The sequence below is a fragment of the Monodon monoceros genome, unplaced genomic scaffold (genome assembly GCF_005190385.1).
Source record: "Monodon monoceros isolate NGI ecotype Baffin Bay Population unplaced genomic scaffold, NGI_Narwhal_1 Super_Scaffold_13, whole genome shotgun sequence".
NCBI classification, from domain to species: domain Eukaryota; kingdom Metazoa; phylum Chordata; class Mammalia; order Artiodactyla; family Monodontidae; genus Monodon; species Monodon monoceros.
The window spans coordinates 85,704,162-85,728,100 of NW_021703769.1; the positions used below are offsets into that span (position 1 = coordinate 85,704,162).

The 23,939-nt window shown below is 54.3% G+C and overlaps 1 protein-coding gene across 13 annotated transcripts in view; it reads left to right on the forward strand.

The window, feature by feature from the left end:
- PRKAR1B (protein kinase cAMP-dependent type I regulatory subunit beta) overlaps positions 1-23,939 on the forward strand; it is a 91,676-nt gene that overhangs the window by 30,555 nt on the left and 37,182 nt on the right. The window contains exon 1 of one of the 13 annotated variants that reach the window (XM_029220258.1): positions 14,948-14,986. The exons of 10 other annotated variants lie outside the window; for them this stretch is intronic. Coding sequence is in view for 2 of the 3 variants with exons in the window: in XM_029220256.1 (XP_029076089.1) it covers positions 16,096-16,121 (26 nt within the window). In the remaining variant the exon portion in view is untranslated. Of the gene's footprint in view, positions 1-14,947; positions 14,987-15,017; positions 16,122-16,465; positions 16,481-23,939 lie in introns of those variants that run through there. 2 more of the 13 variants (XM_029220256.1, XM_029220257.1) reach the window with 2 other exon arrangements.

Consider the following 23,939-nt stretch of genomic DNA (forward strand, 5'->3'; position numbering starts at 1 on the left):
GTGTGTGTGTGTGTGTGTGTGTGTGTGTTTCTTACTACCAAGGAGCTTTTTTTGTCTGGTGTCATGAAAAGCATTTCAGTGATTCTCAGGTTTAAAATGACCATTGTTTAGCGTCTGGTGCCGGGGGGGGGGGGTACCTCCTTGGCTGCGACAGCGGCGGGAATGGTGTGACGAGCCACGGCTTCGGGACGTCAGTCATGGCCAGTCTGGTTTCTCCCTCCCTCCCGCCCCTGCCCCCGCCCTGGACCCCTGGAGACAAAGTTCAGCCGTCAGCTGGTTCCACCTGTGAATGTTTCAGTGCGAGACGCTCCTTTTTGTCATGGCTTCCTGCCGTCACGGCCACCTCGCATCCCGTAGGCGCATGGGGGCGGCTTTCTCGCTAGGTCGTGTGCAGGCTGCTGTCTGTGGCTCTGTTTCTGCAATGGGTCCTGCCTGGGGGTCCGCATTCCTGTCTGCTGAGGTGGGTCCCCTTCTTGGCACTTGAGGACACGGGTGGGAACAGCCAGGACCCCCCCTGCCCCCTGACAGTCGGTGTTTTCTCGTTTTGCTGAGGATCCAGCCCACCCCATGTTGCATCTTGTGAGATGACAGCTGGTTCACGCGTGTCCTTCAGGAAATGCAACAGTTGCTAAGAGTTGGGCAAACAAAGATGCGCTTTGATTCCGGGAACAGCTGTGGGGAGGACACACCGTCTCTGTCAGCTGCTCCATCCTAATTCTCAGGCCGTCGGAAACGGAGCTCATTAACCCTTTGGCTCCCTGGGCTCTTTCCACCCTGTAACTTCCTAGGTTTCTTGCCCCTCGACTGTGGACACAAGTCCTGGGATGTGGCGAGGCTGAGCCTGGCCGTCGGGGCCAGTGCTGGGGAGCAGGTGGGGAGATGCATGCTGCTCTTCCGTCAGAGGAGACACAGCTCTGGGGACGCTGCTCCTGGGGGCAGGTGAACGTGGCCTCCGCGGCCCTCGTGTGCTCGGAGGGGACCCTCGTCTCTCAGAGGCACGTGGGCCAGTTCCTGCTGCACATCCCGCCACTCCTGTCTGCGTGGCCTTTGGCCCTGTGAGCAGCCATTCGCCCCATCTCGTGGCACCCAGTGGACCTGTGAGGTAGGGTTGTCCTCACCCCCAGTGCGAGGAGGAGGGACCCTTGCCCAGGGGGGCTCTCGTATGTCCAGAGGTGTCTCTGGACTCTGCGTCATAGGTGGCCGTTGGAGACGTGCCCTGTGGCGGAGGCCGTGCTTAGCCGTGCATCTCACAGGTGTGGCGTCTCCTTCATGGCACATCCTGCTCCAGGGGCCAGAGGTGTGCTGTGAACAGAGGCACCCTCCCCACCGTGGAGCTCCTTTCTCGGGGGAGAGATGAAGAGCCGACAAGTAAACAGCTGGAGGACACGTTGCATGAGGTGGAGCAGGTTCTAGGAAGGAGTGGGGGATGGGGTGGCCTGGGAGGCCTTGTTTGGAAGGAGGTTCGAGGAGAAACCCTAGGGAAAGAGGAAGTAGACCAGGCAGGCAATTGGGGAAAGAGCATTCATGCACCAGGGTGCAGGTGCAAAGGCCCTGTGGTCAGGGGCATGCCTGGCATGTTCAAGAATCAGCAAAGAGGTCAGTGAGGTTAGAGCAGAGCCAGGAAAGAGGCCAGGAGTAGGCAGTGCGGACACAGATACAATGAGGCTGAACACATAGGGCCTTCTGGATCACTGTGAGGGCTTCAGCTTCTGCTCTGAGATGGGAGCCTCTGGAAGGCTTGAGCGTATACCTAGCCTGTCAGGACTTCCATTTGAGTAGGGTCAGTCTAACCCTGTGTTCAGAGTAGAAGGTGTAGGGGACCAAGGAGAAGTAGAAAAACCAGTTGAGAGGTTGTTTTGCTAACCCAGGTGAGGTGATGGTGTCTTTAACCAGGGTGGTACCATTGGAGGTGATCAGTGTTAGTAAGTCCTGAATACGTAAAGGAAGGGGCTGGGTCTAGCCTGGGATGGCTCAGTCCTGATGTTTGCGTGCAGTGCTGGGTCCCTGTCTTGGTTATGGGATTCCTTTTAGGCAACAGCAGTGACGATGGTGATGTTGATGGTGATGGTGGTGATGGTGGTGGTGATGGTGATGATGGTGATGGTGGTGACGATGGTGATGGTGATGATGAAGGTGGTGGTGGTGAGCACACCATGTTAGGTGTGTGTAGCTCATTTAACCTTTCAACTGGCCTTCCTAGGAACCACCTGTGATGGGTGTTGTGGACTCTCCGGCACTCCTGCCCCTCCGCAGCTGTGTCGCACCACATGGTTTGGGAAGGGATTGAGTCCACTGTGGGCCTTAGGAGTGGACCTTGTTTTAACCCAGTCTGACTGAGTCTGTTTGTTAAGTCACTGTGGCTGGACCCTGTAACCCAAGTCTAAGCAGGAGGCTGAGGGCAGTCCAGCCCTGCACCACTGACCAAAGAGCCTGGTTTTGACGTGACCCTGGGACCCTCCCCACTTTACAGGTGGGGTCAGGCGGGCTGCTCTGCCTCCTGGCTTAGGTTCGCTTGGCGGGGGGACCAGGGCTGGAACCTCCATGTGGCGGGGAGCTGCCTCCCAAGAGGGCTCTCGTGGGTTCTCCCGTGGGAGCGTTTGTGGGACACGTGAGGCTGCACGACGTGTAGCCTGGGGCCCCGGGAGCCAAGGGCAGTTTTCTTCCAAAAGCGTTTGGTGTCTCAGGTCCTTCCAAGGAGGACGTGGCTGGTGTTGATTCTGCATCTATTGCAGCTTCATCCGCGCCACCCCACGGGCACCTGACATACCTGATTCCATCCGTCTCTCACGGTGACCCCTCAGGTGTGTCTTAATCTCTGTCCATTTTATGGGTGAGGAGGTGGGAACTCGGGGGTGAAGCAACCTGCTTATGGTCCCCGCTCAGCCGGGCCAGGGTCCAGCCGGTCCTCAGGGCTCTTCGCTGCTCCCCATTTGGGAAAGGTGACTCCCTCTGCGGGCCCTTTACTTGGCTGCGTGCACGTCCAGGCGGGGCACTGTGGGGAGGAGCCCAGGGAAGCTTCTGGAAAGCAGCAGGGCCTACATGGCCCATGGCCCCCGGGCTTCTGAGCTTCTGGCCCTGAGAGGTGGTGATGTTAGGGGCTGCTTTATTATTATTATTCTTTGGTACGCGGGCCTCTCACTGTTGCGGCCTCTCCCGTTGCGGAGCACAGGCTCCGGACGCGCAGGCCCAGCGGCCATGGCTCACGGGCCCAGCCGCTCCGTGGCATGTGGGATCTTCCCAGACCGGGGCACGAACCCGTGTCCCCTGCATCGGCAGGCAGACTCTCGACCACTGCGCCACCAGGGAAGCCCTAGGAGCTGCTTTGCTATTAGGAGGAGGCTAAGACCTCCGGAAGCCAGGGTTGGGAGTGTGGCTGGCGCTAGACGACCTTGGACTTGTCCTGGCCTTGCTGTTTGCTGGCTGCATGATCTTGGCAAGTGATGTAACCTCTGAGAGCTTCAGGAAAGTTCCCTCTGCCCAGAAAGGCAGGAAAGCCACGGTCCCCAGGCAGGAGCCACTCCCTCTCACGTGTCCGTCCAGCGGGTGTCTGGCGCTATCCTAGGGCAGTGAGCAGGTGGGCAGGGGAGGGGGCGTGCAGGAGATGCACCTGAGCGGGGATGGGTGAGGTCTCTGCTGGGCAGAGCAGCCAGGGAGCTCCTCTTGGAGGAGGGGGTGTTTCAACCTGAAACCTGGCAAGCATGAGGGGCAGGGGAAGCGAGTTTCTGGCAGAGGGACAGTCTGAGGGCCGGAAAGCCCCTGGGGGTCAGAACTGGCCAGGCCGGGAGGGCCAGCAGCAGATCCTGCCGCTGCTGAGGGCCATGGTCCCGGGCCGGCCGTGGAGACCCTGGCGTGAGCCTCCAGGGGCTGCGCAGACAGGGTCCGAGTCCCAGGTCTCGGCCTCTGGCTTCGAGCTCTGGACTGACCTGCCAGGGACGGTGTCTGCAGCCGAGGCCAGCCTTTCCCCGTCTTTCTCAAGATAAGCCTCCTCCCATTCAAAGGGGACCCCCAGCTCTTACCCTGGGTCTTCCCTGGGTAGACTGCCCCCGGGTGCCTCGGGCCACCAAACATTGGGACAACCATATTGCTTTCAATAAGGCGCTACAAGTCAGCATCATATAAGTACTCTAAATGATGTATTTCCAAAACAGTTTTACTTTTTCAATTTAATATTTATTTATTAAAATGTAATGTATTTACTTTTAGTCAGCTCTGTGCCAATAATTTTTTTTTAAATTTATTTATTTTTGACTGTGTTGGGTCTTCATTGCTGCACGCAGGCTTTCTCTAGTTGCGGCGAGCAGGGGCTACTCTTCGTTGCAGTGCGCAGGCTTCTCACTGCGGTGGCTTGTCCTGTTGAGGAGCACAGGCTCCAGGCGTGTGGGCTTCAGTAGTTGGGGTTCATGGGGCTTAGTTGCTGCGCGGCATGTGAGATCTTCCCGGACCAGGGCTCGAACCCGTGTCCCCTGCATTCGTAGGCAGATTCTTAACCACTGTGCCACCAGGGAAGTCCCTGCCAATAATGTAAAAAGCTCAATCTTGAAGGAAAATTTGAATACTTATAGTCTTCTAGTCATAGGAAAAAATTGCAAAGATTCACACATCTCTTACAGAGCAGCACGGCAGGGTGATTGATAAAATACTTTTAAGCATAAATGTTTTTACATTAGGATAAGTTCTGTGAGAAAACATTAGAAATATCTGTTCAAGGAGAGAAGGAACAATGCCAAAATCCCAGCTAAGAGGGTTTTTTACACCCCCTGTTTCTTGGTTAAGGAGCTGGTGGGTGTCCAGTCCCCGTGGTGAATCAGGGTTCTCCAGAGAAACAGAACCCAGAGGATAGAGACATGTCTGAGGACGTTTAACGTAGGGCTGGCTCTTGGGGTCGTGGAGGCCGCGAAGCCCCACCAGGTGCCGCCTGTGAGCCAGATGCCCAGGGCCCAGTGGGGCTCTGCAGCCCAAGTCCAGAGGCTCGAGAACTCGGAGGTGGATGCTCAAGGGTGGGGAGGGTGGGCGTCCAGCTCAGGTGGAGAGCGGATCTCCTGTCATCTGCGTTTCTGTTCTGTTGGACCCACAAGGGATGGGGTTGTGCCGCCCACCATGGGGAGGGCCGTCTTCACGTGGTCTGAACTCAAAGGCCGATCTCTTCCCAGACACCAGCCCAGACACACCTAGAAATCACGTCTCACCAGTTAAGTGGGCGTCTCTCGGCCCAGGCGAGATGACACCTAAAGTGAACTGCGGCGCTATGGATTTTTATTTCATGGTCTATGTTTAAAAGAGTAATACAAGCGATGTCAGCAGTTACAACGTCAGCATTTACGGTAGCCCAGAAATTCCTCCCGTTTGCAACTGTGTAAACGTTCAATGAAACGTTTTAGATGTTTAAGGACAGAGCGTGTGGCCATATTAAAGGACCCTGGTCAGTCAAGGACCAAGTTGGGGACTGGGGATCTAGTTCACATGCATTGGGGCTGCTGGGGTCCCTGATCACGGGGGCCACAGGTGGAGGACGGATGGAGGGCGGGCTGTGGGGCGGGGGGAGCAGTGGACAGACTGGTGACAGTGCCAGGTTGGGCCCTGGCTTTGGCTGGTGGGCTGGATGGAGGGTGGAGCCTGCAAGCTCGGGGGTTGATGTGGCCTGGAGGGCGGAGGTGGCAGGTGGAGAGATGGGATCTGGCCACACAAGCCTGAGCAGCCTGGCCTGCTGGGTGTCCAGAGGGAGGTGTCAGGTGGCCGGGGGTGGCCCTTTGCCCCCAAGCTCGTTTTCTGCCCTCGTGCCGTGGCCCTTCACCTCTGGTCCTCATTGGCCTTGTCTCTTGGGGAAGCCTGGCCTCCTGGCCCTGCCAGGCCTCTCTGCGCCTCTCACTGTGGAGCCGTGAGCTCAGCTAATGCACCTTTTGGATTCGAACCTCTTCCTTTTATGATCGGGCTGATGGCCACTTTAAGCATTTAAATCTCGGGGTTTTTTTTTTTGCGGTACGCGGGCCTCTCACTGTTGTGGCCTCTCCCATTGCGGAGCACAGGCTCCGGACGCGCAGGCCTAGTGGCCATGGCTCATGGGCCCAGCCACTCCGCGGCATGTGGGATCTTCCCAGACTGGGGCACGAACCCGTGTCCCCTGCATTGGCTGGTGGACTCTCAACCACTGCGCCACAAGGGAAGCCCTAAATCTCGGTTTTAGTTTAGTTTGTTTAATGTGGCTTCCTGTTAATTACCTGTGCTGCAGTGTGGAGCTTGGCTCCCGTCCGAGCAGTTTCCTCGTCGTGTGATTTTGTGTGGCTTGTCACGAGTTCAGGGGTCTGGACCCAGAACAGGGCCATTTCCAAGTGATGCTTTCACAGAAGACAAGGCTTAATTGGGTGGAAATAACGATGATTCTGAGAGCAGCTCTGTGAGGAACAGCGTTTTTGCTCTTCTTTTCAGTGGTTTAATAGCTGCCGTTCATTAGCCGGGACCCTGGGAGGAAGAGGCTGCGTCCTCTGTGTCCCCGTCTTGCTACTCGGCGCTCAGAATTGCAGGACCGGAAAAGCTCACGAGTCTAAACTTCCCCACGTCTGTCCAGAAGCGCTGAAATTGTTCCTTAAAAATCCCTGAGGGCTTTGCTGGTGGTACAGTGGTTAAGATCTGCCTGCCAATTCAGGGGACACGGGTTTGAGCCCTGGGCCGGGAAGATCCCACATGCTGCGGAGCAACTAAGCCCATGCGCCACAACTACTGAGCCTGCACTCTAGAGCCCCTGAGCCACATCTACTGAGCCCACGTGCCACAACTCCTGAAGCCCGCGTGCCTAGAGCCCGTGCTCCGCAATAAGAGAAGCCACCGCAATGAGAAGCCCACACACCACAACGAAGAGTAGCCCCTGCTCGCCATAACTAGAGAAAACCCGCGCGCAGCAACGAAGACCCAACACAGCCAAAAATAAATAAATGAATAAATTAGTTAATTAAAAAGAAAAAAAATCCCCGAGAGGCTGGGCTTGTGGTGCTGAAGCTCCTTAGAGCCGGGCCTCGGGTCCTGGCCTTGTCCACCCAGTGAGAACTTGGACTTCACTGTCCTGCTTCTGTCCTCTCCCAGACGTGCGTCTGCACACAGATGACTTACCTGGCCTGGTTCCCACCCTTGGGGTGGGGGCGTCAGGAGCCTGGAGTGGGTGATGCAGGCAGGATTTTAGATGGGTCTTCCTTGACGGTTCAGGGCTGCTCCGGACACGGGAGCTGTCATCTCAGTCAGGTAGACCATCTCTGCACCCTGGTCCACCCTCCTGCCTCCCCCTGCTCGGCCCCGTGCACACCTAAGGCTCAGTGCGCTATGTGGGGTGATGACAACCCCGGGCCTGGCAGAGTCGGTCAGGGGCTTGCGGTTCTGTGAACACGCTTGTACAAGTCCTTGTGTGGACCCACGTTTCCGTTTCTCTTGGGTGGGTTCCTAACGGTGGAATTTCTGGGTTGGAGGCTACCTTTACGTCTAACTTTTTAGGAAACCACCTGTTTTTCAAAGTGGCTGCGCATTTCCAGGCCCACCTGCAGTGATGAGGTTCCCATCTCTCTGATCCCTGCTGAGGTTCCGGGGCCGTCTGTCTTCCAAGTATAGTCACTCTGATGGCTGTGGCATCTCGTGGTGGGTTTGATTTGCGTTTCCTTGTTGGCTAAGGAGATTGGGTGTCTTTTCCTGTACTTTTCCTCTACAACTTCTTTGGCAAAATGTCTCTTCAAATCTTTTGCTCATGTTTTGAGTTCTTGGTCTTCTTACTGTTGAGTTATAAGAGTGCCTCATATGTTCTGGATACAAGCCCTTAATGAGATACCTGGTTTACAGTTATTTTCTCCCAGTCTGTGTTTCGGTCTTTTCATCTTCTTCACAACGTCTTTTAAAGTTCAGTTTATCAGTTTTTTTCTTTCAAGAATCATGCTTCTGTTGTTTTATCTAAGAACTCTTTGCCTAACCCACGTTAATGAAGCCTTTATCATGTTTTCTTCTAGAAGTTTTATCATTTTAGCTCTTCCATTAGGTCTGTGATCCGCTTGAGTCCCCTGTGTGCGGTGTGAGGTGGGGTCTAAGGCCGTGGTGTTCTCTGTGGGCGTCTGGTGCCCTGGCACATTTGTTGAAGAGACTGTTATTTCCTCATGGACGTGCTCGGCATCTCATCAGTAATCAACTGACGATAAACGTGAGAGTTTATTTCTGGGCTCTTGGTTCTGTCCCGCTGATCTGTGTGCCATATCATCACACCAGCACCACACAATCTTGTTGGCTGTGGCTTTACAGTGAGTTTGGAAATTAGGTCGTGTAAACCCTCTCACTTGGTTCTTCTTTTTCAGAATCGTCTGGACTGTTTTAGGGCCTTTGCATTTCCATATGAATTTTAGATAACTTTCTATTTAAAAAGCTTGCACTGAATTTATAGATCGATTTGATACAGAACTGGCGTCTTGTCAGTACTGAGGCTTCTAAGTGATGGACAGGAATGTCTTTCCGTTTATCTAGATCTTTAGTTTCTCAGAAATCCTCTGTCGTTTTCAGTGGACAAGTTTTGCACTTTTTTTGGCAAATAAATCCTGCAATGTTGGGTTCTTTTCGATGCTCTCGTGAAGAAGACAAGGTTCGCAGCAGGGTGGGCTGGCTGTGGAAGCTCTGGGGGGCTCTGGTGGGCAGGAGCGGAGGTGGGTGGGCAGCAGGGCGGGAGTGGCGGAGCCTGGTGAAGAGGGAGCCTTGTCCCTACACCAGGACACCCCCGAGGCAGAGGGTCCGAGCCCAGAGGGCTCTGGGCTTTGGGGCGGGGGCTTCGCTCATCCTGAGCCCCGGGGGGACAACCTGTCAGTCACAACTAAGTGTGTTATCTCCACGTGGGGAGTAGGGTGAGATCTCCAGATGGGTTTTTAATTATGTGAGGCATGTTCTCCGACTTCTGCTGGTGGCTCTGGGACTAGTTGGGGGAGTTACTCTGCAGTTAAGCATGCACGGCACTGTTTATCTGGGCGGGGGACTGAAATTTAAATGACAGTGTGCCAACTTGAGGAGCTCAGGGTCTTCTAGGGATGCTCGGTCCACGGCATTTATTATGTGCCTGCTGGGTGCCACACGCACTCGGGTGCTGCCAGGGTTGCAAGGCTGGCGGATACAAGGTGTTTGCAGTGACCTTCTCCTCCAGGGAGGGCAGCATGAGCCACGTGGAACGCGGGTTGAAGACAAGCTGAGGACTCACATCTGAACAAGGACTGGTATCTAGAACATATTAAGATCTCTCATGATTCAACAATACAAAACCAAGTATCCCAGTTAGAAACTGGGCAAAGACATGAAGAGACGCTCGACCAGAGAGGACACTCGGATGGAAAACAAACCCATGAGGAGATGTTCAGCTCCTCAGGCAGCGGGAAATGCAAATCTCTCTACACCCATCAGGATGGTTGAAATGCAAACCACTGGCGGGCCTGAGGCGGAGATGGACTGCTCGTCTGTTGCCGGTGGGAACCGCAGCTGTTACAGCCTGGAAGACATTTTAGTAGGTTCTTAGAAAACTAAACGTGTAACTGCCATGTGATCCAGAAATTGCACTCTTGGGCGTTTATCCCAGAGCAGTGGAAAATTATGTTCACGTGAAAACCTGTATGTTAATTTTGCTCATAGCAGCTTTATTTGTAATAGTGCCAGACTGGAAACAACCCAGGTATCCTCAGTGGGTGAGTGGATACCATGGAACAGCAGTCAGCCAAAAAAGGGAACACATTACTGCCACACACGACAGCCTGGGTGAGTCTCTAGGGGAGTGTGCGAGTGAGGCCGATCCCCAAAGGCTCCTCCTGCGTGACGCCGTTTAAATAACATTCTCAGCGTGACAGAGTTATAGAAACGGAGGACAGATGGGTGGCGAGCAGGGGTTAGGGACTGGGGTGGGGTCCTGGTGCATCTGGATGGCATCAGTGCTGGCACCCTGGGTGCTGTGCTGTGGTCTCCCAAGATGTTACCTCCGGGGAGATGGTGACCGCCACACGGGCTGCCCCTGTGTTATTTCTTACAGCTGGTGGCCATTGGCTGGGAGGTGCCGGCCACCTGGGTCACTGTGCTCTAGCTGTCAGAGAGGGAGGGGCCGTTCTGGTGGGGCAGGAGGGGCGCTGGGATCAGGCCTCCTTGGCCGGGGCTGGCAGCAGACCCCAAGCCCCTGTTGGAGGAGCCCGACATCGAGTGAGGGTAGTGCCGCGTGGTGGCAGGGACACAGTGGTCGTAGACGTTGGTGCACGGGCCACGTGCCGGGCGTGGCACTGATGCTTCTGCGGCTCTGTCAGTCGCTCCACTTTGCAGATGACGGGCTGAGGCCCAGCGGTTGGCCTGCCAGGCCCCAGCTGGTCCGGGAGCTGCAATTTGGACCCTCTTCCTGGCTGCCGAGCCCCTCAGCCTCATGCCTCACCTCGCTGTGCCCCAGAAGACCGAGGGTCCCGTCTATCTGCTTGTCCCTCTGTCTGCCTGTCCACAGGCCCCCCTGCAGCCTTCACAGGGTGGGGGGAGAGGGCGTTTCTCTGAAGCTGTTTGCAGGATAGGGTCCCAGGGGATCTTGGAGGCGGTTGACACGTCCCCAGCCTTCCGGGCTCCAGGCCTGCGTCCCAGTGTCCCAGGGAGCGGCTTGACCGTGTGCACCGCTGGTCAGGTCCTCAGACTCTGTGGCCGGCCCCTCTCGGGTCCCCGTTCTCAGAGGGAAGCGAGGCCTGGGCGTCAGCATGCTTCTGACCCAGAGTCCAGGACACTCGGGGGCCTGCGGGGAAGCTGACCAGGTGGCGGGGCCTACAGCAAGCAGGACCCCAGCGTGGCGGCCTCTGCCCTGGGGAGTGGGCCCGGGTGGCCAGGTACCAGATTTTTCCAGAGGAGCTGAAATTCCAGATTTTTGTGAAATCTATTTTTTTGCTTTTTTTTTTTTTCCTTGCGGCACACGGGCCTCTCACTGCCGTGGCCTCTCCCGTTGCGGAGCACAGGCTCCGGATGCGCAGGCTCAGCGGCCATGGCTCACGGGCCCAGCCGCTCCGCGGCACGTGGGATCTTCCCAGACCGGGGCACGAACCCGTGTCCCCTGCATCGGCAGGCGGACTCTCAACCACTGTGCCACCAGGGAAGCCCCTATTTTTTTGTCTTTTGATTAAATTTTAAACTTTTATTTTGAAAATATTTCAAAGAGAAAAGTTTCAAGGAGGGTAGACCCGCCCCCTGCACTCGCTGGCTGGCGCTTTGGGACGCGCGCGCCCGCTTTACGTCCCCTGCGTCTGGGCGTAGTGAGGATCCTGACGCTGATGCTCACTCTTACTATCCTTGCTTCGTATGGGAGGACGTGACCTGTCCCTTAAACCCCTCAGCACATCTCAGGGCTGTTGGGATGGTTGTCACACTGGGATCTTTCAGGAACACGACATTCCTAGCTAACCCACAGCCCGGGTTCGAAGTCTGTCCCGATTTCTGGCGTGCCCAGAGCAGTGGCTAGAGAGCTTGGCTATGGGGTTCGCGCCTCGTTAAGCCCGACTGTTTCAAAGGTGGGCGAGCGGCTTAAGCATTTGAGGACACGGGGAGACCCAGCCGGGTGGCCCCGTTTGTGCCCTCACCCTGGGCTGACCTCGGGCGGCAGGAGGTCGAGCTGGGCCTGCGACTTGGGCTCCTGCCTGACCCAGTAAGAAAGCCGCAGAGCCTTCTGGGTTGGGTCTGGAGCACAGCTCCACCGGGGTCTCGCTGGGAACCTTGGCCAGATACACAGCTCCTCTGAGGATCCGCTTCCAGATTTCAGCCTGTCAAGAAGCCCAATGAAAAGTGAGAAACTACACGCCAGATCTCCTAGGATGGTGCTGGGCCCGGAGAGGGGGACCCAGACTCTTGAGGGAGTGCCGTCCCCCCACCCCACCCCTGCCCCTCTTCCCTCCTTCCTTCATTCCTTCATCCGTGCACCCAGCGTCCTCTGTGCCGAGCCTGTCCTGGGGGTGGGATGCAGAGGCTGCTTCTGGTTTGGAGGAGTTCAGGGTTATCGGGGTGGGAGGGAGTGTGGGGAAGGCGCCCAGGGAGCAGGGCGTCTGGGCGGGGGGGTCGTGTGGGGAGAGCCCAGTGCCCTTAGGTACTGCAGCCCCTGTGGTTGGGCACAAGGACGTCGGGAGGGGGTCTTTGAAATAGAAGACGGACGCCAGAGGCCGGCCTGCCCTGCACACGCCCACGTTTACGGCCTTGGAGGGTGGCCAGGGCATGGGTGGAAACGGCCAGGCTTTGAATGGGGTGACTCTGGTGTGGCCACCCCCGGAGGGGAGGGAGGGAGAGAGCTAGGGGGCCTGGGAGGGGTGGTCCAGGGCTCAGCTTCCGCACTGGCTGGGGTGTCCTGTCCCTGCCCTGGGGTGCCTGCCTCGGGCTCCCCCGTTGCCTTCAGCCAGCGGGAGGCCATGTGGACTTGTGAACAAAGCCCACTTAGGAGGACTGGCCCCACAGTGCCAGGGCCCAGCTCACCACGCGGCGTCCATTAGATTAGGAAAGACAGTGAATTTGGGGCTCACGGCAGCTTAGGAAGTACGATGGAACGTGGACCATGGACCAAGGAATATAGAACATGGAACCCAGAGCATCTGCAGATCCAGAGCCACGACCAAAACGGCCGATGCAGGGCAGGTGGGCACGGGAGGGGGAGGGGAGGTGTGCCAGACTTCAGGGCCGGGTAAACGTCATACCTTGACCACCCCCCTTACGGATCTTCATTAGTTGTGGTTTTCCTGAGTCCATGTCCTTCCTGGTCACCGTCCCTCCCCAGCCTCCCGACTTCAGTCCACTTTGTTGTTTCATCCACTGAGGTTATTATCCGAGTGACGCCCAGACTGTCCCTCTCTGGCTGGTGGAGCCTCTTCCTGAGCCTCACCTTTTTTGTCATTTTCCTTGCTTTCTGCTATTTCAAGAGGCTGCCGGTTCATCTTGTATGTTTTCTGCCCCAGACCTGGAGTCAGTTTTTTCTCTAAAGACTCTAGGTTCCTTTTGGTGGGAAATTGTATTTAGAGACCATGTTCTGGGCACTGGGGGTGCTCACTGCTTCAATTTGTCATTGTGGCTGGGCTTTTTCTGCACACAGAACTAGGACTTTTTTTTAAGATAAAATATTTCATGAGTTCATATTGGTTCTTCCAGTTCCAGTTCAGGGCTACAGGTTGGCTGGCTTGGCTTCCTTCCTTCCTTCCTTGTAATGTGACGTGATTAATTTGATGTCTTTATCTCTTTTCTCCCATGCTGAATATGCCAGCTCTAAATGACACCAACAAAATAATTCTTTGCTTTATTGCACCACACTTGCGAGCACACACATGCACACATCCGACCTTAGAATAACCAGACTGTTACTAGTGCCACCAATATGATCAGCAAAAACTGTTTAAGATTTATTGCGGCTTATTTTGCCCTGAAGCATCTGCGTTTTGGGAGGCGACGCCGTCCATTGGATGCATATTTCAGTTCATTTGCTGCCTTTTACTTATGATTTGTAAGTATCATTTTTCAAATCCCAGCCTTGTTTTTATAATTGTGTAAAATATTAACATGGTTCTAAAGCCGTGCCCACCAACAAGGTGTGTCCACAGGATCGTTGATTTACCCCGTGTCCCCGCCGGTCACTCAGCTTCCTTCCTAAGGCCTGTGGGGACCCTTTTACTCACAGGATTTGCCTGTGTGTTGAAGTAGCAGATTGGTAAGTAAGCTGGTGAGTCAGCCGATGTGCACAGAGATTCACACCCCCTCCCCTCTTTCTTAAACACACGCCTTTTCCTTCTGGCATGCATCCTGGACCTCACGCCTTGGCAGTTTATAGAGGGTTTTGACAGCACTGGATCTTTGGGGCTATTCCAGAGCTGGAGCCGTAGGTGATAGGAGTAGATAAATCCCCACACGTTGTCTCCTTGGTCACATTTCTGCCTGTTTCACGGAGGAGGAAGCTGCTCGCCAGGCCCGCTGGCCAGTGAGCATCAGGGTAGGACTGGAACAAGGTGTCGATCCCCTGGCAGCGCCAGGCCCACTGCCGTGCCTCGGGGTGGTGCATGGGCTTGAGTTTGGGGTCTGCCTGTGGCCGTGCTCGGCGGCTCCCAGGCCTGAAAGGGTGGCCATGGGCCCCTCTAGCTGCCTTGGTTCACAAGGCACCGCCAAGCGTGTCAAGCCACGGTGGCTGGGGCCGGAGAGTCAGCAGGAGCATACAGCCCCGGCGCTTTCATGGGAGAACCAGCCGGCGTGAAGCGGCCGTGCCCTTGGTCTTGTTGCCTCAAAGGGGAAAAACAAATACAGCCGGCACATAATGAGATCCTTACCAGTGAAGAAAGGCCCCGGCGCGTCCTGAAGCCTGAAGCCTCCGTGGACCGAGGCGGCTTCACCTCGTGTGCCCTGTGACCACCGGCCTACCCCGCCCTCGGAGCCCAGTGCCGCCACCCAATGGGGGCCCAGGGCTGCTGGCTGGGGGCGGACACGGATGGCTGCGTGGGACCTGAGCCCGGGGCACGGAATGGCCTCCCAAGGCGGGGCTGGGTGCGGGCGTGGGGCAGCTGTCGGGCTGGGCAACAGCAGGAGGCATTGTCCCCGAGCCAGTGTGTGCTCTCTGTGTGAGCTGTTGCTGTCCATGTGCGTATGGGGGTCTCAAGCAGCCCCTCGAAGGAAAGGAGGGGGATGGGCTTTCCAGATGTGGTGCTCCGTGCACGTCTAAAATGATGGTTTTGGGGCTTCCCTGGTGGCGCAGTGGTTAAGAATCCGCCTGCCAGTGCAGGGGACACCAGTTTGAGCCCTGGTCCGGGAAGATCCCACATGCCGTGGCGCAACTAAGCCCGTGCGCCACAACTATTGAGCCTGCGAGCCACAACTACTGAAGCCCTTGCGCCTAGAGCCCGTGCTCCGCAGCAGGAGAAGCCACCGCAATGAGAAGCCCACGCACCGCAATGAAGAGTAGCCCCCGCTCACAGCAGCTAGAGAAAGGCCGTGTGCAGCGACGAAGACCCAACGCAGCCAAAGATAAGTAAATAAATTTATTTTAAAAAATAAATAAATAGAGTGATGGTTTTTAATGAAGTCACAGGTGGTGGGGTCCGTGCTGGTCTGGTCGGGGTGGTACAAAGGCTGCTGCCACTTGCAGGCCACTCCGGGGCTCCGTCCTGTCCTGGCACGTGGGCTCCCGTAGTGTCCTGCATGCTCTGTCCCACACATGGTGCTCACTTTGCACTTGTCCTTGAGACTGTCCACGTTGGTGACACAGCCTCCCTGACCTTTTGGTGACTGTGCTGGGCCCAGGGGCATGTGCGGAGGGCACCCCAGCGACAGGCAGGCACGTTGGTTTGTGGCTGTCGCACGTGGCGCTGTCACGGGCGTCCTCTGGGGCCGTGGCCAACTGCGTTTTCTTCCCTCTCAGCCCTCCAGACCCCCAGCCCCGCAGGCTGCTGGCACTTCTCAGCCACTCACCTGTGATCGCCAGCATCCCCCTCACCTGACCGGACCCTGTTTGTGCCCTTCCCCCTCCCAGCCTAGGCCAGGTCTCTGGCCCTGGTGGGTGCGTCCGCCGCCCCCTCTGCAGGCCTGCGTCCAGCCCTTTGAAGCAGCCTCTGATTGGTTTAGCAGTCGTGGAAAGGACACACATCCCCAGCCCCCCGAGCCCTGGGTGTGGGTGTTTCCAGGGATGTGGCATCTCCCGCCCACGTACTCAGCGGGTCTGGCAGCCCTGATCGCACCGCTGCCTGGACCTTGTGATTGATCCTTGGGCCCACTGGGTTTAAAATAAGCTAGAAGCCTTTTATCCTGGAAAACGTTTCCTATCCTGGGAAGTGATGAGAAGGGAGGAGGGAGCCAGGCTGGGAAGGCCTCCAGGACCCCGTGTTTTCCATTCCTGACCTTGGGCGTGGCCTGCACGGGGTGGAGGCATTGGGGAAGGGGGCTCCCACGCTGTCAGCTTTCACATGGGGGTCACACCCGCCCTGTGACGATGGCGTCCTGTAGTGCACAGTGGCCTGGGGTTCCCAAGTTGTGGCATCCGTGTAGGACTAGCGCTGGTCCCTTAGGGGTCAGCCCGGGCCGGGTCGGGGCACCACCTGCTGTGCAGACGAGCCTGGGGACCAAGGACCCTCACTGGAGGTGATGGACGAGCTGAGGACTTCCTGGAGGTTCGCGCAGGCCGTGCAGCGGGAGAGGTGGGCGGGGATGGGGAGCTCTGGGAGCCCCTGTGCTGGTCGGCGAGGACGCCCCGTTTTACAGCCAGTGAGTCTAGGTCCGCAGAGTGGACATGCTTGCTCCCCTCCAGCCAGCCGGGGGGCCACGCTGACCCAGACCTTGTGGGTCTCAGGACCCAGCTCCCTCCTGCGCTGTTCCTCTTACCCGAGCCTGGGAGCCGCAGCTGGCCTGGCTGCCCAGACACCTCCCGGGTGGCCCCGCTGGACGGCAGGCAGCTGCGTCTCTTCCACCAGGAATAAAATCCTTGAAGAAGGATCCAGAACCCAAGTGTCGTGATTCCCGACATGGCAGGGTAGGCTTTGTGGCCGGCGGTGTTGCATGCGGGGGCTTTTCCCCTCAGCTCCCGGTCCCTGTTTCTGAACCATCGGTGCACAGGTGGTGATGAGGTTTCCAGCCCCAAGCTCGGTTACAGCGTGGGATGCGGGGCCTACCTGGGAGCCTTTGTAGCCCATCCTTCCGTCAGAACCGTTTGCTCTGACTGCCGGCCCGGGGCCCACAGAAGCCATGTCACTGCTGATGGCTGTCCACCAAGAGGCATCGGCCCCTTCTGCAGGGTCTTTGCAAGGTGTTGAGGGAGGGCAGTGGTTTTCTCACTCTGGCTCTGACCACAGCTGTTACCCTGTGACAGGGTGAGGTGGGGAGAGCGGACTGGCCCAGCATTTATTTAGTTTGGAAATTTTGTTCATCAGTTTGGTAGTTTTCCTCATACAGATCTTGTGCATATTTTGTTAGGTTTACACCTAAGTATTTTATTTTGGGGGGTGCTAATGTAAATGGTATTGTATTTTTAATTTTAAATTCCACTTGTTCATTGCTAACATATTGGAGAGTGATTGACTTTTGCATGTTAACCTTGTATCCTGCAGCCTTGCTGTAATCACTTATTAGTTCCAATGGGTTTTGCTTTTGTTGTTGAGTCTTCAGGATTTTTTACATAGACAGTCATGTCATCTGCAAACAGACAGTTTTATTTCTTCCTTTGTAGTCTGTATATATATATATTTTTGGCCACACCACACGGCTTTCAGGATATTAGTTCCCCAACCAGGGATCAAACCTGGGCCCCTGGCAGTGGAAGCATGGAGTCCTAACCACTGGCCCACCAGGGAATTCCCTCCAGTCTGTATACCTTTCATTTCCTTTTCTTGTCTTATTGCAGTAGCTAGGGCTTTTCCAGTATGATGTTGAAAAAGAGTGGTGAGGGGGATATATTTGGCTTGAATCCCCATCTTAGGGGGAAAGCATTTAGTTTTTCACCACTAGGTATGATGTTAACTGTAGGGTTTCCAGAGCTCTTTATCAACTTGAGGAAATTCTCCATATTCGTATTTTTCTGATGAATGGGTATTCAGTTTTGTCAGATGCTTCTTATGCATCTGTTGATATGATTTTTCTTCTTTGGCCCTTCGATGTGATGCATTATCATTAATTTTTGAATGTTGAACCAGCCTTGCATACCTGGAATGAATTCCACTTATTTGTGGTGTATAAATCTTTTAATACAGAGTTGGATTTGATCTGCCTGTATTTTGTTGAGGATTTTTACATGCATGTTCATGAGATAGTGGTGTGTAATTTTCCTTTCTTGTAATATCTTGGTCTGGTTTTGGTGTTAGAGTAATTCTGGCCTCAGAGAATGAGTTAGAAAGTGTTCCCTCTGCTTCTAAATCCTTCTGGAAGAGCTTGTAGAGAATTGGTATGATTTCTCACTTCAGTGTTTGGTAGAATTCGCTAGTGAACCCGTCTGGGCCTGTGCTTTCTGTTTGGTAGTTGAATGTTTATTGATTCAGTCTCTTTAATAGGTTGTATCTTCTGCTTCTTCTTGTGTGTTTTGGCAGTTTGTGTCTTTCAAAGAGCTGGTCCCTTTCACCTGAGTTAGCAGATCTGTGGGTACAGAGTTGTTCGTGGTCTCCCTTTATTCTTTCCATGTCCATGGGATCTGCAGTGATGTCTTTTCTCTCGTTTGTGGCACTCATTATTTGTGTATTCTCTCTCTCCCTCTCAATCTCTCCTCCCCACCCCACCCCTCCCCTTTTTTTGTTACCATGGCTAGGGGTTTATAGGTTTTTATTGATCTTTTCAAAGAACCAGCTTTGGTTTCATTGATTTTTCTCTGTTAATTTCCTATTTTATTTATTTAAATTTCCTATTTTAAATTCTCTAATTTTTATTCTTTTCTTTTGCCTGCTTTAGGTTTAATTTGCTTTTGTTTTTCTAGTTTCCTTAGGTTATTGATTTTAGATCTTTCTCCTTTTCAAGTGTATGCTTTCAATGCTGTAAGTTTTCCTCTAAGCATTGCTTTTGCTGCATCCCACAAATTTTGGTAAGTTGCGTTCTCATTTTCATTTAGTTAAACATTTTCAATTTCTCTGGAGCCTTCTTCTTCCACCCATGTGTTATTTAGAAGTGTGTTGCTTAATCTCCAAATCCTTTGCGATTTTAAGTTATGCTTCTGTTATTGATTTCTAGTTTAACTCCGTTGTGGTCTGAGGGCCGATGCTGTGTGAGTCACATGTATTAATTTGTTCAGGTGTGACACTCAGCTGGCACACCTGGGACCATGGATGTGCTCCCTATGGAACCCCAGGCGTTTGTGTGCTTTTCCCCAGGGCCAGGCATCGGGGTTGAGGAACCAGCCACAGAAGAGGTGGCTCCGGGCTGCCTGAGGCAGAGGCTCCTGGGATTTATAAACACTGTGCTTTCAATGCCCCAGCAGGGAGTGGGCCGCCCCACGTCCACTGCAGTGAACAGCTACGCTTGAGTTATTGCTGTTTAGAGAGAACTATTTGGAAACTTGCAGTCAGTTTCACCCAAACAGTGGAAAAGCCTAAACATAAGCCAGGCGCCCTGTCGGGGCGCTGGCTCCCAGCAGACGGAAGCCCCCCTGTTACCCGGGCTGTGACGTGCAGCAGAAAACAGGGTGTCCCCGTGGTGCTCAGGCACCAGAGCTTTGCCTGCGGGTCCAGGCTGGTTCCTGGAACGTGAATAACATTGACCGTGAGCCCAGGCCAGCAAAGGAAAGAAGTTCTCCCAGGGCAAAGGCAGCGGGCGTAGGGCTTTGAGAACAGTTTCCAATGTCAGGTGCACTTTTTCCCTTGGTGGCATCATTTTGAAGTCAGAAAACGCACTTGTACGCACTCGAACACGTTCTCTGCATTCAGTGGGGCCTTTTTATTAATGTTGTCCACATCGCTCATTATTCCCTCCGGGTCCTTGTCACCACACGCGTGCATTCTGCGCAGACCCCGCTGCTGGAGCGTCTGCACTGTGTTATGAGCTGGTCTCGCGACATCACCAGCCGGGGGTATAAACACGCATCCTGGCTCTGACATCCCCCACTCCCGTGCTTCTGAAAGTTTGACGTTTTTCAAAATAAAACGTTTAAAGAAATAAAGACACAGAAATATTGGAAATGCTAATGCAGTTTTTTCCTTATGACTGGAGGTGTTCCTGGGGTCATTGTCACAGCGCTTTTGCTTAAAATCACAAGAATTCTACCCCCATTCCCATATTTACATAATGCAGAGGGGCAGATTGTTGGAGTCGGGAAGGGCGGGGGCAGCCGCAGGTTTTATGTGCGGCTGGACTGCAGGGATCCTCACTCCCACCTTGGAAGGGGGGCAGGGGCTTGGGGCAGGCGCAGCTCTGATTGGCTGTGGGCGCCTCTCTCCCGTCCTCTGTCCCCTGCTGCACTTGGGTGGCCTCGCTCTGAGAACTGGTCCAACCTGTTTGCTTCTGCAGGTTTCTCTGCAGGGCTTGGGGCAGGGGGTGTTTACCTGTCAGGCCACCTGCAGCAGCAGTTCGGCTGTATATTGGAAATGTCAGCCAATAAAAGGGAATAAAAGAGCCGTGACTGGATCACGAGACTGGCTGAGCTCAGGGGCGCTGAGCGCTCCTTTGGCGCCATTCCCAGGGTTGGGAGACGGGGCTCGGAGCTGCTGTGTGCACAGGGTTTGGAGCCAGCAGACATAATCATGGTGGCTCCTGATCGGGAGGGTTCCAGGAGCAGGGTCCTCTTGGTTAATCTCCCATCATGCTGTGAGCTGTGCCCATTCTACACGTGGGTTAACTCCTGGGCGACTCAGCCCCTGGGCCCCTCCAGGCAACTTTTGGGGTGGCACCAGGTCTCCGGCTTGCCATCAAGGGAGCGTTTGTCACAGGGATGACCACACCCCTTGTGATGAAGGCCCACGTGTACATCTGTCCCCCCACTGGACAGTGAGCCGCTTAGGCAGGGGCTGTAAACGGAGGCTGGGGGTCAGGGGTCAGGTGATGCAGGGATTGTGGCAGACAGAGCATGTGCTCCCACCAGGGTGGGAAGGGGGCTGAGTTCTTGCTTCATGAGAGCAAAGGCCCCACGTTGCCAGATCTTCCATTTTTTTTCCCAAAGAAAAGCCAAAAATTTGGATATTTATTACTCTCTCAATTTTTAAATGTTGGGGCTAACTTTGAAAATGGGGCCAAAATTGGCCCATGAAGAATCAGTAAAGCACTAAAGAAAATTCAGTGGTGACCGAAGACCTTCCCTTCCAAAGAGACCCAGGTCCCAAAGGTTTTATGGGTGAATTCTGTCAGACGTCAACAAACTGTCCATCCTTTTACGAGTTGCTCCAGAAAATAAGAAACAAGAGAAAGCTGCTCAGCATATTGTATGAATTTCATACGAATTTGGAGGGACACACAAATCAGCCCATAACAGACTCATAGAGTATGTGCTGTGTGAGTGTAATACCAGGATGGAGCTATTCGTGGGTGTTGCTGGGAAAACTGGCTAACCGTCTGGGGAAAAACAAACCAGATCCCCTTCCTCACGGACAAAAGGCCTAAATATGAATCCAAAAACTATTTGGCAGAAGGTAATTGCTGTGGACTGAACCGTGTCCCCCAGATTTACTTATTGGAGCCCTAAGCCCCAATGTGATGGCATTTGGAGGCAGGCCTTTGGGAGGTGATTGGGTTTAGGTGAGGTCAGGAGGTTGGGCCCCGAATGATGGGATTAGTGCCCTTAAAAGAAGATATCAGAGAGCCTCGCATGCTCACTCTTTGCCACATGAGGGCACAGTGAGAAGGCAGTCTGAGTAAAGCCGAGATGTGCTCCTGAAAAAAGGGAAGAAACAGAGTGGGATCTGTAGCACGATGCCGTTTGGGGGTAAATTTAAAGTACATGCATATAGCTCAAGATTCCATGTTGTGAGAGAAAGCATACAATGAAAAGGAAATCCCTCAAATTTCAGAACAAGCACCATTGCGAGGGGCACGGGGGAAGCGGGTAGAAGGGGGAGAAATTGTCAACAAGAGCAGATCACCAGTGTCACGAGCTCAGGGCACAAATCTGCATCTGAGGTTTAAGATGCTAGTAGGTCCCACTAAGTGCTGGCGTGGCCAGATGCAGTTTGTGGTTCCATCGGGAACATTGGGGTCTGCTGCTGAGTGGGTGGCCGAGCCGGAGGCTGATGGGGGATGAGGGAGAGGTCCAGGTCTGTCCCCCCGACATGTGCCCACTGTTAGAGAGGGGGGCGGAGGTGGGGTGTCCCAGGAGGAGGACGGGGAGAGTGGGAAGGGCTCTGCTTCCCTAGAACCCGGAGCACAGCGGGCCGCCTGGTCTCTCCCACCAGCCCTGTCGTCCAGAAGGAGGCTGGTGCTCTCTGGCCGGCTGAGCGCCGGGCTGGTCCCAGAACTGGGGTCTACGTCCGTGCGGCCCTGCCAAGTGACCGTGGACAGGCCTGCCCATGCTATGTGCTGGAAGGGTCTGCGGCGGCCCCGTGAGCTGCAGAGTCGGTATCTGAGGCTCAGCGTGGAGGGTGGGCCGCCAGGGCTTCGCAGCACTTTGGTGAGTGAGTCCTTCCCGGGCGATCTTCTTGGTCGCTTGGGGGCACAGTGGCATTTTGTAAGACACACCCCCATGGACAAGCTTCCAGGGCCTTTACCCCAAGACCCTGGGACCCCTGGGGCACCTGCCTCCTGCAGGGGAGAGGGGTATGGCTGGTGAGTGCGGTGGGACATCGGCACAGCCTGGGCTGGTCTGAGCCACTGCAAGGCCAGTCTGCTGGGCCGTGGGCTTTGGGGCCACACAAGGCTGCCCATCCCACACCGTCCCCTGGTCCCCAGCCCCACGCAGTCTAATCTGGGAGGCCACCCGCCCTGAGAGCAGGTTTGAGGTCAGATCACGGAAGCCGGAAGGAGTTGGCTGGTATTTCACCCCAGGAGTGGGTGTTCTTCGACCATCAGAGAACATTCTTCACCCTCATTCTGAAGAGATGGCCTGTGGGAGAAGGCCCGGTTTCCATGGCAATGTGTTCACACCCCCGAGGCCTCAGGGCCAGGGTCTGGCTTCTGCTAGGGTGGGGACAGCAGGTGACACCCAGAACCGATCACACCCCGGCAGGTGTTGGGGGCCACATGGCCCTCCGGGGGGGGGGTGGATGCCACCAGGAGCTGGGAACCAGGCATGCCCAGCGCCCACCCCCAGGGCTCGGATGCATCTCAGGGTCGAGGGAGGCACCCCCCCCCACCCCGCCCGCGGCTGGTGGCTTCCCTTCTTGCCTTAGAATTGTTTTCAGAGGCACTTTCCTGCTTAGCTAAGGTCAGCGTGAAGTGAAGGCTTCGGTGGCCTTGGCTGCTGGCTTGACTGTAGCTTCGAAGGTCTTGTTTCCAAGGTCAAAATAAGTAACTTACCAGCAAGACGTGTTCTAAACATTTACTTGCAAGTCAAGAATTAGCTTTATTTTATTTTATTTTTTTAACATCTTTATTGGAGTAGAACTGCTTTACAGTGGTGTGTTAGTTTCTGCTGTATAGCAAAGTGAATCAGCTATACGTATACATACATCCCCACATCTCCTCCCTCTTGTGTCTCCTTCCCACCTCTCTAGGTGATAACAAAGCACCGGGCTGATCTCCCTGTGCTGTGCGGCTGCTTCCCACTAGCTATCTGTTTTACGTTTGGTAGTGTATAGATGTCCATGCCACTCTCTCACTTTGTCCCAGCTCACCCTTCCCCTTCCCCGTGTGCTCAAGTCCATTCTCTACGTCTGCATCTTTATTCCTGTCCTGCCCCAAGGTTCATTAGAACCTTTTTTTTTTAGATTCCACATATGTGGGTTAGCATACGGTATCTGTATGGCAGACTAGGTCCATCCACCTCACTGCAAATAACTCAATTTCTTTCTTTTTATTAGCCGTATTTTAAAATGGCACTTGGGCAGTGGGGTTTGGATTTAAAATAAACAAAAACCAAAATGTCTGTGTTGTTGGAATTAGCTGTGATGAACATTTAAACTACTTATGGGCTGAAAATAGCAAGCCCAGAATGGAACAGCTCTGTTTGCATGATTTTTTCAGAAATATATCAAGTTGGGATTCATCAGTGGGTTTTTCTTTTTTTTTACTGAGGTGTTGTTGATTAACAATATTACATGTTGCAGGTGTATGAGATAATGATTCATAATTTTTAATTGTTATATTCCATTTATAGTTACTACAAAACACTGGCTGTATTCCCTGTATAGTTCAATACATCCCTGTAGCTTATTTATTTTATACACAGTAGTTTGTACCTCTTACTCCCCCACCCTGTCTTGCCCCTCCCCCCTCCCCACTGGTGACCACTAGTTTGTTCTCTACATCTGTGAGTCGGCTGCTTTTTTGTTACATTCACTCGTTTGTTGTATTTTTAAGATTTCATATATAAGTGAGATCATATAGTATTTGTCTGTCTGACTTATTTCACTTAGCATAATATCCTCCAACTA